The sequence below is a fragment of the Cetorhinus maximus genome, chromosome 16 (assembly GCF_964194155.1).
Source record: "Cetorhinus maximus chromosome 16, sCetMax3.hap1.1, whole genome shotgun sequence".
Classification (NCBI taxonomy): Eukaryota; Metazoa; Chordata; class Chondrichthyes; order Lamniformes; family Cetorhinidae; genus Cetorhinus; species Cetorhinus maximus.
This window is the reverse complement of record NC_135894.1, coordinates 7,388,260-7,409,084: the sequence shown is the minus strand read 5'-3', so window position 1 is coordinate 7,409,084 and position 20,825 is coordinate 7,388,260. Positions and strand designations below refer to the sequence as shown.

Genomic DNA, 20,825 nt, shown 5'->3' with positions numbered 1-20,825 from the left:
AACAGGCCAGATAAGGACGGCACGTTTCCTTTACAAACACTCGGGGAGATTAATGATCAATGACAACAGTTTCTATTTAAAATCCAGCTTCTGTTAAACTGAATTAAAATTCTCAAACTTTTATCTGAACTCATGTTCTCTGGGTTATCAGCAAAACCCCAGGATTGTTAGTCCAGCAACATAACCCAATACACAATCCTCCCCTGATAGTTGAAATCGACTCCATTAAATGGGCCACTTATCTCATTGCAATTTGTGGGCTATCAGCGTTAATTGGGTGTCAGTGACAACACCATAAAAGCGTGTAAAAGGCTTTACAAAGTGTGTTTTTTTGTCCCTGTTACCTGTTCTTTCCACTGTATCAGTATTAATCTCTCATTACTGTATGGTGATTATGTTGACATTTCTGAGTTGATTCCTTACATTAAACCATAGAGTCTTATCTCTCTGTCCCTTGATCTGTCAGTCTGTGGCCCCAGGAGATATCTAATACCAGATCATCTTTCTTGTGTGAGCCTATTGTTCGAATCTGATCCCCACCCTGGGCCCTCCCTGTCTGTACATTTCCCCAGTGACCCATTGGGGAACATTCAGCCCCGGATATCCTGCAGAAGCAGCGCCTGTGAGGCCGGGCGGCTGAGTCTCGTGACCCTGTGGCTGGGCCTCTGACATCACAATGGGAGATGACGCTCACTCAGCTCGAGCTGGAAACTGGGAAAGGGCCAATAGGATTTAAACCTGGAGCGCGGCCGGTTAAAGGGGAGGGAGAGAAACTCGGTTAATAATGTTCCTATAATGAGAACAGGAATGTTTATCAATCCAAAGGTTTACATTTCACACTCAGTCCAGATCTGGTTCCCTGCAGCAACTTCAGCTGATTTTCTCCATTTTGACTGAACTGATTGTCCCACAGCCTGAAACAGATTAAAGATTAAACAGGAATAAACAGATTGAACAACAGTGTCAATAACAGGGAGACTGGAGTTAATGGGCCAAATCTCCTGCTCACTGGGTCATCAGAGACCGGACATATGGCTGAAGATGGGCAGCGGGTCCCTGGGATGTTCTGACCCGCGGGCCTACGTGGGAATTGCCCCAGAGGTTTTAATTTCCACTGGGCAATACCCCTGCTGCCCGGAACCCTGTGTGAATGTCTCTGACTCTGGGTAAGAATCGGAGACTTGGGACAAATCCACAGGACTTACCCGGGTAGTTACCCAGGAAACGTTAGACTGTAAAACCTGGTCTAATACCCGGGTAACTCCACAACTGAGTCCTCCAATCACCCCCCCACCCCCCCACCCCCACTGACCATGATACTACATCCACACTAACCGGTTAAACCCTCCAACCACCTCCACCCCCCCACTGACCATCATACTACACCCACACCACCTGATTAACCCCTCCAACCACCCTCACCCCCCACTGACCATCATACTACACCCACACTACCAGATTAACCCCTCCAATCACCCCCACCCCCCACTGACCATCATGCTACACCCACACAACCTGATTAACCCCTCCAACCACCCCCACCCCCCACTGACCATCATACTACACCCACACAACCTGATTAACCCCTCCAACCACCCCCACTCCCCACTGACCATCATACTACACCCTCACTACCCGATTAACCCCTCCAACCAGCCCCAACCCCCACTGACCATCATACTACACCCACACTACCCGATTAACCACTCCAACCACCCCCACCCTCCCACTGACCATCATACTGCACCCACACTTCCCGATTAACCCCTCCAACCAACCGCACCCACCCACTGACCATCATAATACACCCACACTACCCGATTAACACGTCCAACCAAACCCACACCCCACTGACCATCATACTACACCCACACTACCCGATTAACCCCTCCAACCACCCCCACCCACCCACTGACCATCATACTACACCCACACTACCCGATAAAACCCTCCAACCACCCCCACCCCCCAGTGACCATCATCCTACACCCACACTACCCGATTAACCCCTCCAACCACCCCCACCCCCCACTGAACATTATACTACACCCACACTACCCGATTAACCCTTCCAACCACCCCCAACCCCCACTGACCATCATACTACACCCACACTACCCAATTAACCCCTCCAACCACCCCCACCCACGACTGACCATCATATTACACCCTCACTACCTGATTAACACCTCCAACCACCCCCAACCACCACTGACCATCATACTAGACCAACACTAACCAATTAAACCCTCCAACCACTCCCACCCCCCTCTGACCATCATACTACACCCACACTACATGATTAACCCCTCCAACCACCCCCGCCCCCCACTGACCATCATACTACACCCACACTACCCAATTAACCCCTTAACCACCCCACCACTCCCCACTGACCATCATACAACACCCACACTACCCGATTAACACCTCCAACCACCCTCACCTCCCACTGACCATCATACTACACCCACACTACCCGATTAACCCCTCCAACCACCCCCAACCCCCACTGACCATCATACTACACCCACACTACCCGATTAACCCCTCCAACCACCCCCAACCCCCACTGACCATCATACTACACCCACACTACCCGATTAACCCCTCCAACCACCCCCACCCCCCAGTGACCATCATACTACACCCACACTACCCGATTAACCTCTCCAATCACCCCCACCCCCCACTGACCATCATATTACACCCACAATACCCGATTAACCCCTCCAACCACCCCCACAGCCCCACTGACCATCATACTAAATCCACACTACCCGATTAACCCCTCAATCACCCCGACCCCCCACTGAACATTATACTACACCCACACTACCCGACTAACCCCTCCAAACACCCTGACCCCCATTGACCATCATAATACACCCACATTCCCCGATTAACCCCTCCAACCACCCCCACCCCCCCACTGACCATCATACTACAGCCACACTACCCGATAACCCCTCCAACCACCCCCACAACACCACTGACCATCATACTACACCCACACTTCCCGATTAACCCCTCAAACCACTGCCAGCCCCCAACTGACCATCATGCTACACACACACTACCCGATTAACCCCTCCAACCCCCACCCCCCATTGACGATCATACTACACCCACACTACCCGATTAACCCCTCCAAACACCCCCACCACCCACTGACCATCATACTACACCCACACTACCCGATTAACCCCTCCAACCACCCCCACCCCCACTGACCATCATACTACACCCACAATACCCGATTAACTCCTCCAACCACCCCCACCCCCCCCAGTGGCCATCATACTACACCCACACTACCCGATTAACCCCTCCAACCACCCCCACCTCCCACTGACCATCATACTACACCCACACTACCCGATTGACCCCTCCAACCACCCCCACCCCCCCCAGTGACCATCATACTACACTCACACTACCCGATTTACCCCTCCAACCACCCCCACCCCCCCCAGTGACCATCATACTACACCCACACTATCTGATTAACCCCTCTACCCACCCCCACCCCACCCCTGACCATCATACTACACCCACACTATCCGATTAACCCCTCCACCCACCCCCACCCAACACAGACCATCATACTACACCCACACTACCCGATTAACCCCTCCAACCACACCCACCCCCCACTGACCATCATATTACACCCACACTACCCGATTAACCCCTCCAACCACCCCCACTCACCACTGACCATCATACTACAGGCACACTACCCGATTAACCCCTCCAACCACCCCCACCCCCCACTGACCATCATACTACACCCACACTACCCGATTAACCCCTCCAACCCCCACCCCCCACTGACCATCATACTATACCCACACTACCCGATTAACCCCTCCAACCACCGCCACCCCCCACTGACCATCATACTACACCCACACTACCCGATTAACCCCTCCAACCACCCCCACCCCCCACTGACCATTATACTACACCCACACTACCCGATTAACCCCTCCAACGCCCCCCCCCCACTGACCATCATACTACACCCACACTACCCGATTAACCCCTCCAACCCCCACCCCCCACTGACCATCATACTACACCCACACTACCCGATTAACACCTCCAACCATCCCCAACCCCACTGACCATCATACTACACCCACACTGCCCGATTAACCCCTCCAACCACCCCCACCCACACTGACCATCATACTACACCCACACTACCCGATTAACCCCTCCAACCAGCCCCACCCCCCACTGAACATCATACTACACCCACACTACCCGATTAACACCTTCAGCCACCCCCAACCCCCACTTACCATCATACTACACCCACACTACCCGATTAACCCCTCCAACCACCCCTACCACCCATTGACCATCATACTACACCCACACTACCCGATTAACCCCTCCAACCACCCCCAACCCTCACTGACCATCATACTACTCCCACACTACCCGATTAACCCCTCCAACCACCCCCTCCCCCCCACTGACCATCATACTACACCCACACTACCCAATTAACCCCTCGAACCACCTCCACCCCCCCACTGACCATCATACTACACCCACACTACCCGATTAACCCCTTCAACCACCCCCACCCCCCCACTGACCATCATACTACACCCACACTACCCGATTAACCCCTCCAAACACCCCCGCCAACCCGACTACCTCCTGAGCCCCCCCAACTCTGTCCTTGACCAAATCTGACTAAACCCCAGGCTTTACAGCCCGACCCAACAACGCCGCTGACCCAGCCCCATTGGCCATCAACCTGACCGCATTAACCCCCCGACCCCACCACTCTCCCCTGACCCGACTAGACTCTGTTCGGGTGGAGCTCCCCGGGGAGGGGGGGTCACTGCTGAAGGTCCCGGGAGGAAAATGAAGCAGTTTCAGTTTGGGAGAATCTTGTCGAGCAGCGGCAATCCGCTTTTCATTGCTGCTGTTTGATAGATTCAGGCCCATTTATATTTTAAATCCCATTTATATTTTAATTATTACACTAAAAATTAACACAAACACTCACTTGATCAGATTTGGAGTCCTACAGGTCAGGATGAGTCGGCTGAAAGCGGGGACAGATTGGTCTGTGAAGCGGTTGTATACCAGGTTCAGATCCGTCAGTGACCGGTTTGTACTGAGAGCGGAGGCGAGATACTCGGCACAAGAATCAGTGAGACGGTTACCCCATAGACTAAGGAACAGGGGGAGAAAAATAACAGGAATCAGGGTAAATCCACAGTGTTTTAACGAATACTATTAATAATAATATACAGTAAGAGACATTCCAAAAGCACAACATCCATTTATAAAGGAAAAAGAAAACACTATTAATGCTGCAAATTAAATATAAATATAATATACTGGAAATACTCAGCAGATCAGGCAAGTATTTGTGAAGAGAGAAACAGAGTTAAACATAGAACCATAGAAACTAGGAGCAGGAGTAGGCCATTCGGCCCTTCGAGCCTATTCCACCATTCATTATGATCATGGCTGATCATCCAACTCAATATCCTGCTCCCGCTTTCTCCCCATATCCTTTGATCCCTTTCGCCCCAAGAACTATATCTAACTCCTTCTTCAACACATGCAATGCTTTGGCCTCTACTACTTTCTGTGGTAGTGCTCACCAGTTTCTGGGTGAAGAAATTTCTTCTCATCTCAGTCTGAAATAATCTATCCCGTATCCTCAGACTGTGACCCCTGGTTCTGGGCTCCCCCACCACTGGGAACATCCTTCCTGAATCTACCCTGTCTCATCCTGTTAGAATTTTATAGGTTTCTATTAGATCCCCCCTCATTCTTCTGAACTCCAGCGAATATAATCCTAACCGACTCAATATCTCCTCATATGTCGGTCCCGCCAACCCAGGAATCAGTCTGGTAAACTTTCGCTGCACTCCCTCTATAGCAAGAACATCCTCCTCGGGTAAGCAGAGGCCTGAAGGCTGGGTGGATGGTTGGTGGAGCTGAGAGATCGAGTGCCCTAATGAACGGGCACAGGAGAGCCTCTGGGGTCCACAAAACATAATGCTTCTCTATCCATCACTGGCCACAGATTGTAGTCTGAAGAACGTGTTGGAATAAGAACAGAATAACTAGGAGCAGGAGTAGGCCATTCAGCCCCTCAAGCCTTCTCTGTCATTTGATAAGATGATGGCTGATCTGATTCTGGCTCATCTGATTCTGGCTGATCTGATTCTGGCCTGAACTCAGCTTTCCTGTTGGTCTGCGTAACCCTCGATTCTCTTTACAATCAAAAATCTACCTTAACTCAGCCTTGAATATATTTAATGACCCAGCCTCCACTCGCCTTTTGGGAAGAGAATTCCACAGACTAACTAAATTTCTTCTCATCTCAGTCTTAAATGGGAGACCACTATTTTTTAAAACAGTGTCCCTAAGTTCTCCACCCACAAGAGGAAAAATCCTCTCAGCATACACCCTGTCAAGTCCCCTCAGGATCTTCTGTGTTCAATAAGATCACCTCTCAGCCTCCTGAACACCAACGGGTATAGGCCCAATCTGCTTAACTTTTAATCATAAAATAAACCCCTTCATCCCAGCAATCAGTCGAGTGAACCTTCTCTGAACTGGTTCTAATGCAATTATACCCTTTCTTAACTAAATAGACCAAAACTGTATAGTTTACTCCAGATGCTGTCTGACTAAGGCCCTGTTTAGCTGCAGCAAAACTTCCCTACTTTTACAATGCATTCCCCTTGCAATAAAAACATATGAAATAGGGGCAGGAGCCAACTATTCAGCCCTTCGAGCCCACTCCGCCATTCACTGAGATCATGGTTCATCTTCCACTTCAACAACATTTTGTTTTATTAACCCCATGTTCCATGATGCTTTCAATGTGTAGAAATCTATAAATCCCAGTCTTGAACATACTAAATGACTGAGCCTCCTCTGGGCAGTGAATTCCAAATATTCACCACCCTCTGAGTGAAGAGATTCCTGCACATCTCAGTCCTAAATGGCCTGCCCCTTATTCTGAGACTGCGTCCCCTGGTTCTAGACACCCCCAGCCTGGGGCAACCTCCTACCTGCATCTACACTGTCAATCCCTGTAAGAATTGTGTACGCCTGAATAAGATCACCTCTCATTCTTCTAAACTCAAGAGAATAGAGGTCCAGTCTATTTAATTTTTCCTCAGCATGCATTGCTCCAGGAATTATTTTAGTGGAACCTTCATTGCACTCAGTCTAAGACAAGTATATTTTTCCTTAGGTAAGACGACAAAAACTGCATAGAATGCTCCTGCTGCCGTCTCACCAAGGCAGTGAGACATCTTTACTCCTAAACTCAAATCCACTTGTAATAAAAGCCAACGTACCATTTACCTTTTTAACTGTTTGCTGAACCTGCATGTTAGCTTTAAGTGAGTCATGAACAAGGACATTGAAATACATTTGAAGATCAACGCTCCCCAGTCTCTCACCATTTAACAAATGGTCTGTATTTGTTATTTCCTGCCAATGTGGATAACCTCACATTTCTTCATATTGTATTCCATCTGCCAAATTTTGGCCACTGTCTTATCCTCTCCAGATCCCCTTGAAGCATCTTTGCATCCTCCACACAACTCACACTTCCACCTAATTTCCTGTCACCTGCAAACTTCTAAATATTACATTTAATCCCCACGTCCAAATCATTGATATAGATTGTGAATAGCTGCGGCTGTGATCCTTGTGCTACCTCACTGTACCACATCCACGGGTCTCCCCTTATCTATTCTGCTTATCATCAGGTTCAGGGAATTTGTCTACTTTAAGTCCCATTAATTTCTCTAATACTTTTTTTAACAAATATTAATATCTTGCAGTTCCTCGTTTACACTAGTCCCTTGATACTCCTTTATTTCTGAGCGATTTTTAATATTTTTCTCTGTGAAGACAGACACAAAGTATTTGTTTAATTTTTCTGCCATTTCCTTATTCCACATTGTAAATTTTCCTGACCTTGCTTGAAATGGAACCACATTTATTTTTACTAATATTTTCCTTTTTTCATACCTACATAAGCATTTACAATCAGTTTTTGTGTTTCTTGCTAGTTTACTCTCATATTCTATCTTTTCTTTCTTCATCCATTTCTATGTCCTCCTCTGCAGATTTCTAAAATGCTCCCAATTCTCAGGTTTTCCTTTTTCTGGCAACTTTATACATCTCTTCCCTTGATCTAATACAATTCTTGATTTCTTCCGTTGGGACACTTTGGTTGCTGGGTTTTTGTGCATCAAAGTATTTTTGTTGTAAACACATCACATTTCAAAGCCTTGAATGGAAATTGGGGTAAAGGCACCACTGAGATTCACACTCAGGATCTTCGGTTTACTAGACAGTCGTTGGAACTGATTCAGCCACAGCATCCACAGAAACGCCAGCAGACCAATTGTCTTCCTAATCACTTGCTCCACTGCATGCCTAGCGATTCATGGACTGGGGCTCCCAGATCCCTCAGTACCGTACAGCCTGCAGTCTTTCTCCATTCAGGTAAGATACTGTTTTTCTATTCTTACAGCCAAAGGGGGCAAATTCACATTGTCTCACGTTAAACTCCATCTGCCAATTTTTTGCCCATTCACTTCATCTCTAAATCCCTTAATAGACTAGTTATGTCCACTTGACAAGTTACTTTCCTACCTTTGCGCCATCAGCAAATTTAGCTACCATGCATTCAGTTCCTTCACCCAAGTAATTTACACAGGTATTGGAGGCCCCAGCACTGACCTCTGTGTCACTCCACTAGTAGCAGTTTGCCGAACCGAAAATGGCCCTTTACCCCAACTCTCTGTTTGCTGTTCGCTAATCAATCGTCTATACATACTAATATGCTACCACCTACATAACAAGTTCTTATCTTGTTATCTTTGTTAACTTTGATGTGACACTTTATCAAATTGCTTTTGGAAATCCAAGTGCACCAAATCTACAGATTCTGCTATGTCAATTTTCATGTTACTTCCTCAAAGAAATCTAATACATTCTCCCCATGTGATTTCCAATCTGCTGGACCTTCCATGAATCTAGGGAATTTTGGAAGATCACAATCAATGCATCTACTCTGTCTGCAGCCACTTCCCTTAAGACCCTATGATGATAGCCATCAAGTCAAGGGACTTGTTAACCTTTGGAGCTAATAGTTTTCCTAATACCTTTTCCCTCAGAACCCTGATTGTTTTAAGTTCCTCCTTTCTTTTTACCTCTTGATTTTCAAGTATTCTTGGGATGTTTCTTGTGTCTTCTACAGAGAAGAGGGACACAAATTGCCTGTACAACACTTCTGCCATTTCCTCCTTTCCCAATATTAATTTCCCAGCCTCATTTTCTAAGGGACCTGTGCACACTTTAGTTCTCATTTCCTATATAAATATTTGGGGAACCTCTATCAGCTTTTATACTTCTAACTGGCGTTCTCTCATACTCTGCTGATAAAAGGCAACTTTACTATGATGTCATTAATTAATCCAGTCTCATTGAACATTCCCAGGTCTAAAATAGCCGTTCTGTGGTTGTCACTGGAACATATTCACTAAGAAACTGTCTTGAATACACTCTACGAACTCATCTTCCAAGCAACCTTTGCCATTCTGCTTCATCCAATATGTATGAAGATTAAAATAACCCGCAATTATTGCAGCACCTTTCTTACAAGTGCCCATTATTTTTTCCTGTATATTCTGTCCGAAAGTGTGAAGGTATTAGAAGCCTATAAGCTACTCCCACATGGACTGCTGCGGTTCAAGAAGGCAGTTCACCACAACTTTCCCAAGGACAATTAGGGATAGGCAATTAATGTTGGCCTAGCTAGTGATGCCTGGATCCCATGATTGAATAAAAAAGTGGCATGTTACCTTTGCTAATTCATATTCTACTCAAACTAATTCTACATCTTGATCTTCTGAACTAAGGTCATCTCTGACTACTGTGCTAATGTCATCAGTTATTAACAGAGCGACCCCAGGACCTTTTCCTCACTTTTGGCATCTAATCACTTTGCTCTTTTTTGCAAATTAATGGCCACAGTGACCGGGGACAGACACCCAACGCTGAGGAGGAGGGGAGACCTCGCAATATTCCCCTAAACCCTCGACACAAAGATCTTTGGGACTGGCATCCCATAGCCTAGGGTTCAGAGAGAGAGAAATAACAGGAATCAAACTAAATGTTTCTTTTTATTCATAGCTAACACTAATAATAATGGACAGTGTTTTTAATACTAGTAACAGTGCTCAAATATATTGTTAAATATTAAGTTATTCTAAACACAATCTCACACTGTCTGGTACTTACTCCAGTTTCTGTATTTTACAGTCCGGTCTCCTCAGAGCTAAAGACAGTCGTTTCATTCCTGAATCTCCCAGTTCGTTAGCAGTCAGGTCCAGATCTGTCAGTGAGTGATTAAAAACAGAGGCAAGATCCTCAGCACAAGAATCTGTCAGATTGTTGCCCCATAGACTGGGGGGTGGGGGGAGGGTTCGAGAGAGAAAAAATAACAGGAATCAGAATAAATTTCCAGTTTTTTTCAAAGAATGTAACTAATTAAAATAATAATATACAGTGTGAAACATTCAAGAAACACAACTTGAAACCATGAAAGCAATCTCTAATTAATGCTGTGGATGTGAAATATAAAGGAATGTTCTGTAAATAGTCAGCCTGGGAGACAGTATCTGTGAAGGGAGAAACAGAGCCCAGAGTCCCGCAGGCGGGCGCGTGCCTGACCCAAGCAGGCGGGGAATCGGGCGAGATGATGTCGGACGAGCGTACCGACGTCATCGCGCACTCGTGCGATATTTCGCTTGGCGGGCACGCGCAAACGTTGACTAGCTCCCGCGGACAATGAAGCGGGAAATTAAACTCATTAACATCCCAACTGTCAGCGGGTTTTCGTGGCCCATCCAACCTGACGTTCGGGGACCAGCCAATCGACCAGGCGGCCTTTACATTCTTGATGAAACCTCATCCAAGGGAGGGATGAAATCTCCGTTAGGATTTATAATAAAAATAAATATCTGGGGCCTGTTTTTTTTGTGAGGCCTGTTTTCAGGTGCTTGATTTTGCTGCAGGGACAGTTTTGCAGCACTTTTGTGCTTTATTTTATTATTTGGAGGTCTGCAGCTCTCTGAGGCATCTGTCTGCCTTCAGGGAGCTCACTGGAAGCGCTCCCCAGCACTTACAGTGACATCGGTGCCGCCCTCTTCCCTCCCCCAGCGGCAGTGCTGAACCTTTCCCCGGGTACGCTTCACACTGGCTGCCTCTCAATTGGCCAAGCAGCGTAAGATCATGGTCGGGGGCTGATCGGGCAGAAGCACATTTCACATCCGCTCCCAGGCTCCCCGATCGTGCACCCGACAAGGGAAAAATTCAGGCCAGGTTAATGTTTCAGTTTGATGAGTTTACATTAGAACTGGGAAAAGCAGCGTCTTGACTGGTTTTAAGTGACAGTAAATTGGGGGGTGGGGGGATTGCAAAATGGAAGTGCATCGATTATTAACGTGACAAAACTGGTGAGGGTACAAAACAAATCACGGGACTCCACACCTTAAACCCGTGTGACTCGTGTGTGGACATGGAGGGAGGATGGTAAAGGAATGGAGTTTGTGGTGGGGAGAAAGATAATGGCTGTGAGGTCAGTACACAGTGTTAGCCTTACAGCCTTATATGTGACTAAGGATAAAAGTGAACTTGGTCAAAAGGTCTTGCCCACCCAGTCACTGGCAATGCCCAGGCAGCAGCATTGGCTGTCAGAAGCATATCAGCCTCTCTGTGGAGAGCCCCGGTCAGTCAGATTTGACTCCTGTCCTGCCGTGACTCAGTGGGTGCGAGCAGGAAGCATTCCTCTGTCTCCATGATGGACAGTCAGGCTGTCACCAGCGTAGGCTCGTGTATGTCTTTGATGGGTGAGTAACAATGGACAGTTACGTGCTTGTAGAAGAGAGCACACAATGTTGGGGAACGATCCTAGATGGATGGCTACATCCAGATATTGTCATCCTTAAACCAATGGAAGATGAAATGCTGGAGCTGGGAGATTGGAAGCAGGGCAGACAATTACTGACGGTGAGATGGTTGTGGAGCTGAGAGAGTGAATGGCCTAATGGATGGACACAGGAGAGCCTATGGAGACCACAAAACATAGTGATCATGTATCAGTCCCTAGTCACATGGAGTAGTACGAAGGAAATGTTAGAATGTGCATTGCCCATAATCACACTTCTCCCTCTCACAAATCAAGGGCTGTGATTGGGGGCCGGCCGTCCACCTCTGAGGAGGAGGAGAGGACCTCTGGGTGCACCGTCACATTATTCCCCAACACCCTCGGCACAAAAATCTGTTGGACTGACATCCCATAGACTGGGGGTTAGAGAGAGAGAAATAACAGGAGGCAGAGGAAATGCAGTTTCATTTTCATTAATAACATTATCACTGACATTAATAATAATGGACAGTGTTTATTTATTTATGTAATAACACTGCTGAAAATGTACTGTTAGACATTCAGTTATTATCAACATAATCTCACACAGTTTGGTACTTACCCCAGTCTCTGTATTTTACAGCCCAAGTTCCTCAGACCCACAGACAGTAGTTTCACTCCTGAGTCTCCCAGTTGATTACCACCCAGGTCCAGATCTGTCAGTGACTGGTTTGTACTGATCGCAGAGGCAAGGTCCTTGGCACAAGAATCTGTGAGATTGTTATCCTTCAGACTGGAGATAAGGGAGAAAAAACCAACAGGAATCAGGGTAAATCCCTGTTGTCCGAGGGAACACTATTAATGACAATAGTAATGTACAGTGTGAGACACCCCATTATATAGAGGGAAAATACTATTGATGATAAAAATCTGAAACATAAATAGAAAATTCTGGAAATACTCAGCAAGTCAGACACTATATGTGAAGAAAGAATTAGAGATAACAGTTTGAATTTTAAGCTCACCCGCCAGGGGGTTTTTAAGCAATGGGTGAGAGTAAAATTTTTGGGCTGGGTTTCCCACCAGCCGAGATCTCTCAGCGATTGACGCTGGGGTAGGCGGGGCCTCAGACGGGCCACCCGCCCACCCCAGTTGAGGCCCTTACTTGGCCAATTATTGATCACCTGAGGGCCCTTTCCCACTCAGCCTCAATTTTTAGGTTGGAGGGAGGAGTTCCTGGGTCTGGTGGAAGCCCAAAACTAACCGGATTCAGGCCTTTGGCGGAAGCGGCCGGGGGCGGGGAGGTGTCTCCATCAGAACCCCCCTTTTAACCTCGGGCATCCCCCATCCCCCCCTCCCCCAGCTGCCCCACCAAGGTCCAGTGGCCGCAGGACCTCCCTCCAACACTCAGTCCCTGATACCCCAATCGCCTACTGTCCAGCCCCCAGGCCTCCACTATCCTCCCCATCCTGAGACCCCCAAAACCTCCCTTTTCCTGAACTCCCAGGACTGAGGCTGTGGGGAGTGCATGCAGTCTTAGTCCTGTCCATAGCAGCTTCTGGCACTGCATGAACTAGAGAACTGCCGGCCAATCTGATAGTCTGGCAGGTCTCAGAGACAGGACTTCCTCCCAAGTGAGGGATGGAAGTCCTGCCTGCAGCCAATTAACACTCATTGGAGTGTGAAATCTCCATGGGACACAGTGTGTTGACGGAGATGTGTTCCCCACCGAATCTTCGGATGGCGGGACGGGAAACATCACCATCCTAAAAATCCAGGCCAATGTTTCAGTTTGTTAACCTTCATCAGAACTGGGAAAAAACAAGGACTTGACAGGTTTTAACCGACAGGGAAATGGGGGAGAGGGAGGTAAGAAAGGAACAAAATGGAAGTGCAGGAGTGATTAAATGACAAAAGTATGATGGTGCATGAAAGACAGCAATCATTAACTCCGGGTGTGAGACTTTGCTTTTTGAGAGCCAAGTTGCAGCATGAAATTCCAGAGAGGTGGAAGAATTATGGAATAGCTATAATGGGGAACTTTAATTGTCCCGATATAGATTGGGATAATATTAATGTGACAGGCGGAGAGGGGCAAGAATTCCCAGAGTGACCAGGAAATTGTTCTACAGCAGCGTGTTTCCAGTGTGAAAAAGGATGCACAGCTTGACATGATTCTTTGGAATGAGATGGGCCAAGTGGATCAAGTCTAAAGGAGTGATCACTGTATCATAAGGTTTAAGCTGACTATGGGATAAAACAAAGAACAGTTCAGAGTAAGAATAATTAATATGGGGAAAGCCAACTTTAATGGTCTAAGAATGGGTCTGACCCAGTTAAATTGGACTGTTTGAGCCAATAATCGTCAGACGTGTCTGGCCTCCCACATTGAGGATGGGAATATTGGTGGAGCCTTTTCCTCCAGTGAGCTGTTTAATCGCCCGTCACCATTCACAACTGGATGTGAAAGGTGTACAAAACTTTGATCTTATCGGTTGGTTGTGGGATCAAGTTCTTCTCCCATTAGTTGACATGCAAGTTGTCCTGGGTTGTAGCTTCACCAGTTTGGTGCCTCATTTTTAGGTGCACCCAAGTCTAAGTCATTAGCATATATCAAAAAATGTAATACTGCTCGTCCTGAAGCAACCGGTGGAGAGCTCCACTGTCTGCTTCCTCGAACTGAAAAACAACCATTAACAACTATTTTCTGTTTCCTGTCACTCAGACAACTTTATATCCATGCTGCCACAGTCCCTCTTATTACTTGGGCTTTAACTTCGCTGCCAAGCTAATTATGTGCCTATTAATAAGTTTTATTTTAAATAACACTATTCCCAATACTAATAATAACAACGTGTTTATGTTTCAGATTATTAAATATGGAAATTATTGTCATTGGCAGCTGCGCCTTGAGCACTTCAGCCCCAAGCTTTGGATTTCCTTTCCTAATTCCTTCCACCTCTCTACCCCTCTCTTCTCCTTTAACACTCTCGTTAAAACCTTCCTCCCTGACTTGGCTTTTAGTTGCCTGTCCTAATATCTCATTTTCCACGCTGCCCAAGTCTGTTCGATAACACTCCTGTGAAGTGTCTTGGGACAATTAACTATATTAAAGCTGCTATATGAATGAAAGTTGATGTTGTTGTTGATGACACCATGACTGATACTAATGATACCGTACAGTGTTCGACATCCTGTTATCAGAAACAACATCTCACACAGTTTCTGAATTTTACTGTTGGGTTATTGGGAGCCACAGACTGTGATAGCGGATTCATTTTGATAGTTTATTAACTGCCTTACCAATATATTTTGGAAGTTTTACACTTTTATTACAAACTGAGAAGCTTTCTAGTTTAAAGATCTATAATGTGAATGTCTAATTAAGCTAAGCTAAAAATGTAAGAATACAATATGGGGGGGAATTTTACTGCACGGGAGGGGCTGTAAAATAGGATGGGCCGTTCACAATCCATTGACTTCGGCGGGGTCTGGAAAATCCCGCTGGCGAGAGGGGCCATAAAATTCCACCATGGGAATTGTAGAAGCAATAATCGTTTTGTCCAGTTTTTAATTCTGATTCATGTCTTTGAGAATGACTTTAAATGATTTTTGAAGGTATTATTCCTGAATCTTGCAGTTTGTCGTAACTCAGGTCCAGGCTCATCAGTGCCTAATTTGTGCTGAGAGGGGAGCTATGAATATGTGAGGCTGTTACTATCCGGCTGGAGATCATAGAGAGAAACATTTCATGAATCAGAGTAAATCCGGGGTGTTTATTAATAACACTAATACTTGTAGTAATGATAATGTGCAGTGTTTATTAGTGACACTATTACTGATACTCGTAATAATTTACAGCATCAGACATGCAGTTATTATAAACACAATCTCATAGTCTGGTACCTTGCTGGGAGTGGGAGCGGAGCTGCAGGAGACAGTTAGGATCTGAGGAGCACCTGTAAATAAAGACCAGGGGTTGCAGAGTGGCCTACTTTAAAGGTAATCATAGCAGCGCTGCGGGAGGTAGTCGGGAGCTCAGGAGTGCCTACAAGGAAAGAGCAGGGATTGCAGAGCGGCCGACCTTGCTAGGAGTGGGAGCGGAGCTGCAGGGGGCAGTCAGGAGCTGAGGAATGCCTACAAATAAAGACCAGGGATTGCAGAGCGGCCGACCTTGCTGGGAGTGGGAGTGGAGCTGCAGAGGGCAGTCGGGAGCTGAGGAATGCACCGTTTCAGCTGCTGTCAGACAGCAGTGTGGGGTAAAGGCGACTGTGAAGTCACAGGAAGCCAGTGCGTTGATTAGCCGGTAAGTGCCCAGTGGGAGGGACAGTGTGCGTGCTTAGACTGGTGTGGGAGTCAAGGTCAATCTATAAATAAAAATAACTGAGACTTTGAAATTAAATAACCCGAAACTTTAAAACCTTAACATTAAAATTTAAACATGCGTTAAAAAAATAATTAAAACAAACACCTGAAACACTCACCTGTGTATTCAAGAAGTGTATAACTTTTAGTTCTCAGTGGTGCTCACATTGAATAAGCACAGTAAATTGTAGCACACATAGGAATAAAGTAATTCAGTTAAGTGAACTAAATAAGACAGTGTAAAATGGCAGGACAGGTGTTGCGTTGCAGCTGTGGGTTGTGAGATCGCTTGGGTGCCAAGGCGATCCATGACAAACATGCCTGCAGAAACTGTAAGCAGCTAGAGGAATTCCAGACCAGGATTATTGACCTGGAAGCCGAACTGCAGGCTCTGCTCAACACAAGGGAGGGGGAGAAATGACTGGGCACTTTGTTCCAAAAGATCCGACACCTCTTAGAATAGGGTCACCTGTTTTGGTCAACAGTGAGGGACAGGATGATGTGGCTGTGGGCAAAACAGGTAAAGGGACCAAGCATACAGCAGAGTAGGAGCCTCAGACTTTGCAATTATTAAACAGGTTTGAGGTGCTCACAACCTGTGTGGACGAAAGCGAGGCCTGCAAGGTGGATGAGCAGGCTGGCCATGGTATCATGGTACAGGAAGCCATTCATGTGTGGGAGAGCAAACAGGAATGTACTTATGATAGGGCATAGTACAATGAGGGGAATTGACACTCTTCTCTGTAGAGAGGAGTGAGGGTTCAGACAGCTGTGCTCCCTGCCCAGTGCCAGGGGTCAGGACATCTGTTCAGAGCTGGAGAGGAACTTGGTGGGATGGGGAGGATCCAATTGTCATAGACCATGTAAGTACATAGGCAGGAAAAGGAAAGAGGTTCTGCAAAGTCAGTGTGAAGGTCTAGGTACCGAATTAAGAAGCAGAGCCTCAAAGGTACTACTTTCTGCGATATTACCTGAGCCACGTGCAAATTGGCAGAGGGCAAATGAAATTAGAGGGACGAATGCGTGACTCAAAGACTGGTGTGGGGAGGAATGGGTTCCGGGTTGTGGGGCACCAGCACCAGTACTGGGGAAAGTGGGGGCTGTACCATGGAACGGTCCACACCTGAACCATGCTGGGATGAGTGTTCCTGTGAATTGCGTAACTCGGGAAGTAGAGAGGGCTTTGAACCAAACGGGGTGCACGGGGAAGGGCGGTGGTGGGGGTGGTGAGTGAGGGATCAAACTTGGCTAGATGTAGCAAATCAAGGGGTAGAGTCAAGACAGGAAAACAAAATAGTAATATGAGAAATGAGGGACAGAGAATGGCAGGAAAGGCCAAAGGGGAAGGACAGAGAATATACAAAGAGTCAAGACTAAATGTTACAAAGATAACAAAGGCAAAACCATTGGCTTTGTATGTGAATGCATGGAGCATTCATAACAAAGTAAATGAATTGATAGAGCACACTGAAGTAAATAAATATGACCTGATAGCCATTATGGAGACGTGGCTGCAGAAAGACAAGGATTCAGTCCTGAATACTGAGGGGTGCATGACATTGAAGAATAGGAAGCTAGGTAAAGGTGGAGGGGTAGCACTGGTAATCAAAGATAGCATTGGTGCAACCGTTAGAGTTGACCTTGCTTCAGGAGATCAGGATATCGAATCAGTTTGAGTGGGGTTGAGAAATAGTAGGGGAGAAAGTCACTAGTGGGAGTGGTCTACAGGCCCCCTAACAGTAACCACAATGGAGGACAAGAAGAAGTATTGGGTGGTTGTATTAAAGGGGTGGCAATAATCATGGGTGATTTTAATCTACATATAAACTGGAAAAATCAGACTGGATGAGGAGTCCTTACAATGCTTTTGAGATAGTTTCTTAGAGCAGCACGTTCTGGAACCAACCAGGGGGAAGGTTATATTAGACTTGGTGTTGTGTAACGTGACAAGATTAATTAGTGACCTGAAAGTGAAGGCACAACTAAGTAGCAGCGACCACAATATGATTGTATTTTACATCCAGTTTGAAAGGGAGGAGAATAGGCCTGAGACTAGTACCTTAAATTTATATAAGGGCAACTATGTGGGCATGAAAGCTGAGCAAGCAGAAGTGAACTGGGATACTTAGCTTTAGGATATGTCAATAGAGGAACATTTAAGGGGATATTTCAGAATATTCAGAATAAGTCTAATCCTACGATAAAGAAAAAAATCCTTAACTTATTTAGTTAACCATCCGTGGTTAACTAAAGGAGTTCAGGTAAGCATCAAACATAAGGAAAATGCACATAACAGGACAAAGTTGAGTGGCAGGACAGATGATTGGTCAGAATATAAAGAATGGCAAAGAAAGACTAAAAGGTTAATCAGGAGAAATAAATTAGTGCATGAGAGAAAGCTAGCGAGAAATGTAAAAATGGACAAGAGTTTCTACAGGTACTTAAAAAGGAAAAGACTAAGTAAAGTGAGTGTTGTTCCTCTAGAGAGTGACAGTGGGGAATTATTAGCAGATAATAAGGAAATGGCGAATTAAATGAACAAATATTTTATTTCTGTGTTCACTATAGAGGATAAAAAAAACATTCCAGTAATAGCTGCAAATCAGAAGGTGAAAGGGAGAGAGGAACTTGATGAAAATTCAATTACTAAGGAACTGGTACAGAGAAAACTGATGGAGCTGTGGGCTGACAAGTCTCCTCACCCTAATGGACAACAGCCTCGTGTATTAAGAGGTGGCCTATGAGGTTGATGGTGTGTTGGTGCCAATTTTCCAAAATTCACTAGATTCTGGAAATGTTCCATCAGACTGGAAAGTTGGAAATATAACCTTTCTGTTCAAGAAGGGAGTGAGGCAGAAAACAGGAAACTATCGGTATTTGTGGTGGGGAAGTTGTCAAAATGGATCATTCAGGGGGTTATAGTTCAACACTTAGAAAAACTTGGGTAGAGTCAGCATGGTTTTGTGAAAGGAAACTCATGGGCAGAAATCCCACCCCCCCCCCGCCTCCCTCCGCCTTTTGGGGGTGGTGGGGGGTTGGGTAAGGTCGGGCGTGACCCCGATGGGCGCCCCAGATCGAGGCTGTGCCGCCATTTTACGTGGGCGAGACAATTAAAGCCCACCCAGCGTGACGCACACCCCCGAAGCGCTGAACACTCCCTGTGGGGGCAGTGGGAGTGGGGAGGGGGGATTCCCTGAGTCGGGGCCTGCAATCTTTCACACATGCACGGGTGACAGAGGCAGAAATCTCCCTGAGGCACAGAGCGGCCTCACCGAGATTAATTGTGGAATTCAAGTTTTTATCAAAGACACAAAAAATTATTAAGACATGTCCCCTCATGAGACAGTGTTTATCAAATGTTTAAAAATGTTTTATTTAATTAATAAACCCTTCATGAAACCTCATCCCGCCCATGGATGAGGTTTTATGAAAAATGTGAAGGCCACCTGGTCTCTTTGCCTTCCCCCCCAACCTTAAAGTTGGACAGGCAGCATTCTGAACTACTTTCATTACTTTCCTAATGGCCTCAATAGGCCTTTGGCAGTTTGGTTGCGCACCCACCAAACTGAAAATCTAAATAGCGCGCGGTGACGCTGAGACTCCCGTCCGATGTCACCGCGCGTCATTTTATACGTCGGTGAGCAGGCCCCACCCAAACTCACCAACCCGAAAATTCTGCCCATATTTAACCAGTTTATTGGGAATTATTTGAAGGAGTAATATGCACTGTGGATAAAGGGAGCTTGTAGACAGACTGTACTTGAATTTCCAGAAGGCGTTTGATAAGGTGCCATGCCAAAGGTTACTGTGGACAAGAAATGCTGGTGGTGTAGGGGGTAACATATTAGCATGGATAGGAGATTGGTTGGCTGGCAGAAAGCAGAGGATGTATAAATGGGTCTTTTTACTGAAAAGCAGGATGTGTCGAGTGGAGTCCCGCAGGGATCTGTGCTGGGGTCTCAGCTTTTTACAATTTACATCAATGATTTACATGAAGGGAGTGATGGCATGGTCGCTAAATTTTCAGATGACACAAAGAATAGTTTGGAAAATATGTTGTGAAGAGGATAGAAGGAGGTTGCAGATGGATATAGTTAAGTTGAGTGAGTGAGCAATAACCTGGCAAACAGATTATAACGTGGGAAAATGGGAAGTTGTTCAAATTGGCAAGAAGAATAAAAAAGTAGAATATTATTTAAACAGAGAACGACAGCAGAATTCCGAGGTGTAGATGGATCTGGGTGTTCTGGTACATGAGTCATAAAAACTTAGTATGCAGGTACAGCAAGTAATTCAGAAGGCTAATGGAATGCTGTCCTTTATTAAAGGGGACTTGAACAGAGAAGTAAGGACGTTATGCTTCAGTTATACGGGGCATTGGTAAGACCGTATCTTGAATAGTGTGCAGTTTTGGTCTCCATATTTAAGGGAGGATGTAAATGGGTTGGAAGCAGTTCATAGCTGGTTTCCCAGATTGATACCTGGAATGAGTGGGTTGTCTTGTGAGGAAAGGTTG

The 20,825-nt window shown here is 46.1% G+C and overlaps 1 protein-coding gene across 1 annotated transcript in view; it reads right to left on the bottom strand.

Moving 5' to 3' along the window:
* Window positions 1–661: 661 nt before the first annotated feature.
* Window positions 662–20,825, bottom strand: part of LOC144691326 (NACHT, LRR and PYD domains-containing protein 3-like) — a 44,570-nt gene continuing 24,406 nt past the window's right edge. The window contains exons 7-10 of the mRNA XM_078559330.1: window positions 12,567–12,737; window positions 10,318–10,482; window positions 5,033–5,200; window positions 662–914 (exon numbers count right to left, since the gene is read on the bottom strand). Coding sequence (XP_078415456.1) covers window positions 815–914; window positions 5,033–5,200; window positions 10,318–10,482; window positions 12,567–12,737 — 604 coding nt within the window. The 3' untranslated portion in view covers window positions 662–814. The remainder of the gene's footprint in view (window positions 915–5,032; window positions 5,201–10,317; window positions 10,483–12,566; window positions 12,738–20,825) is intronic.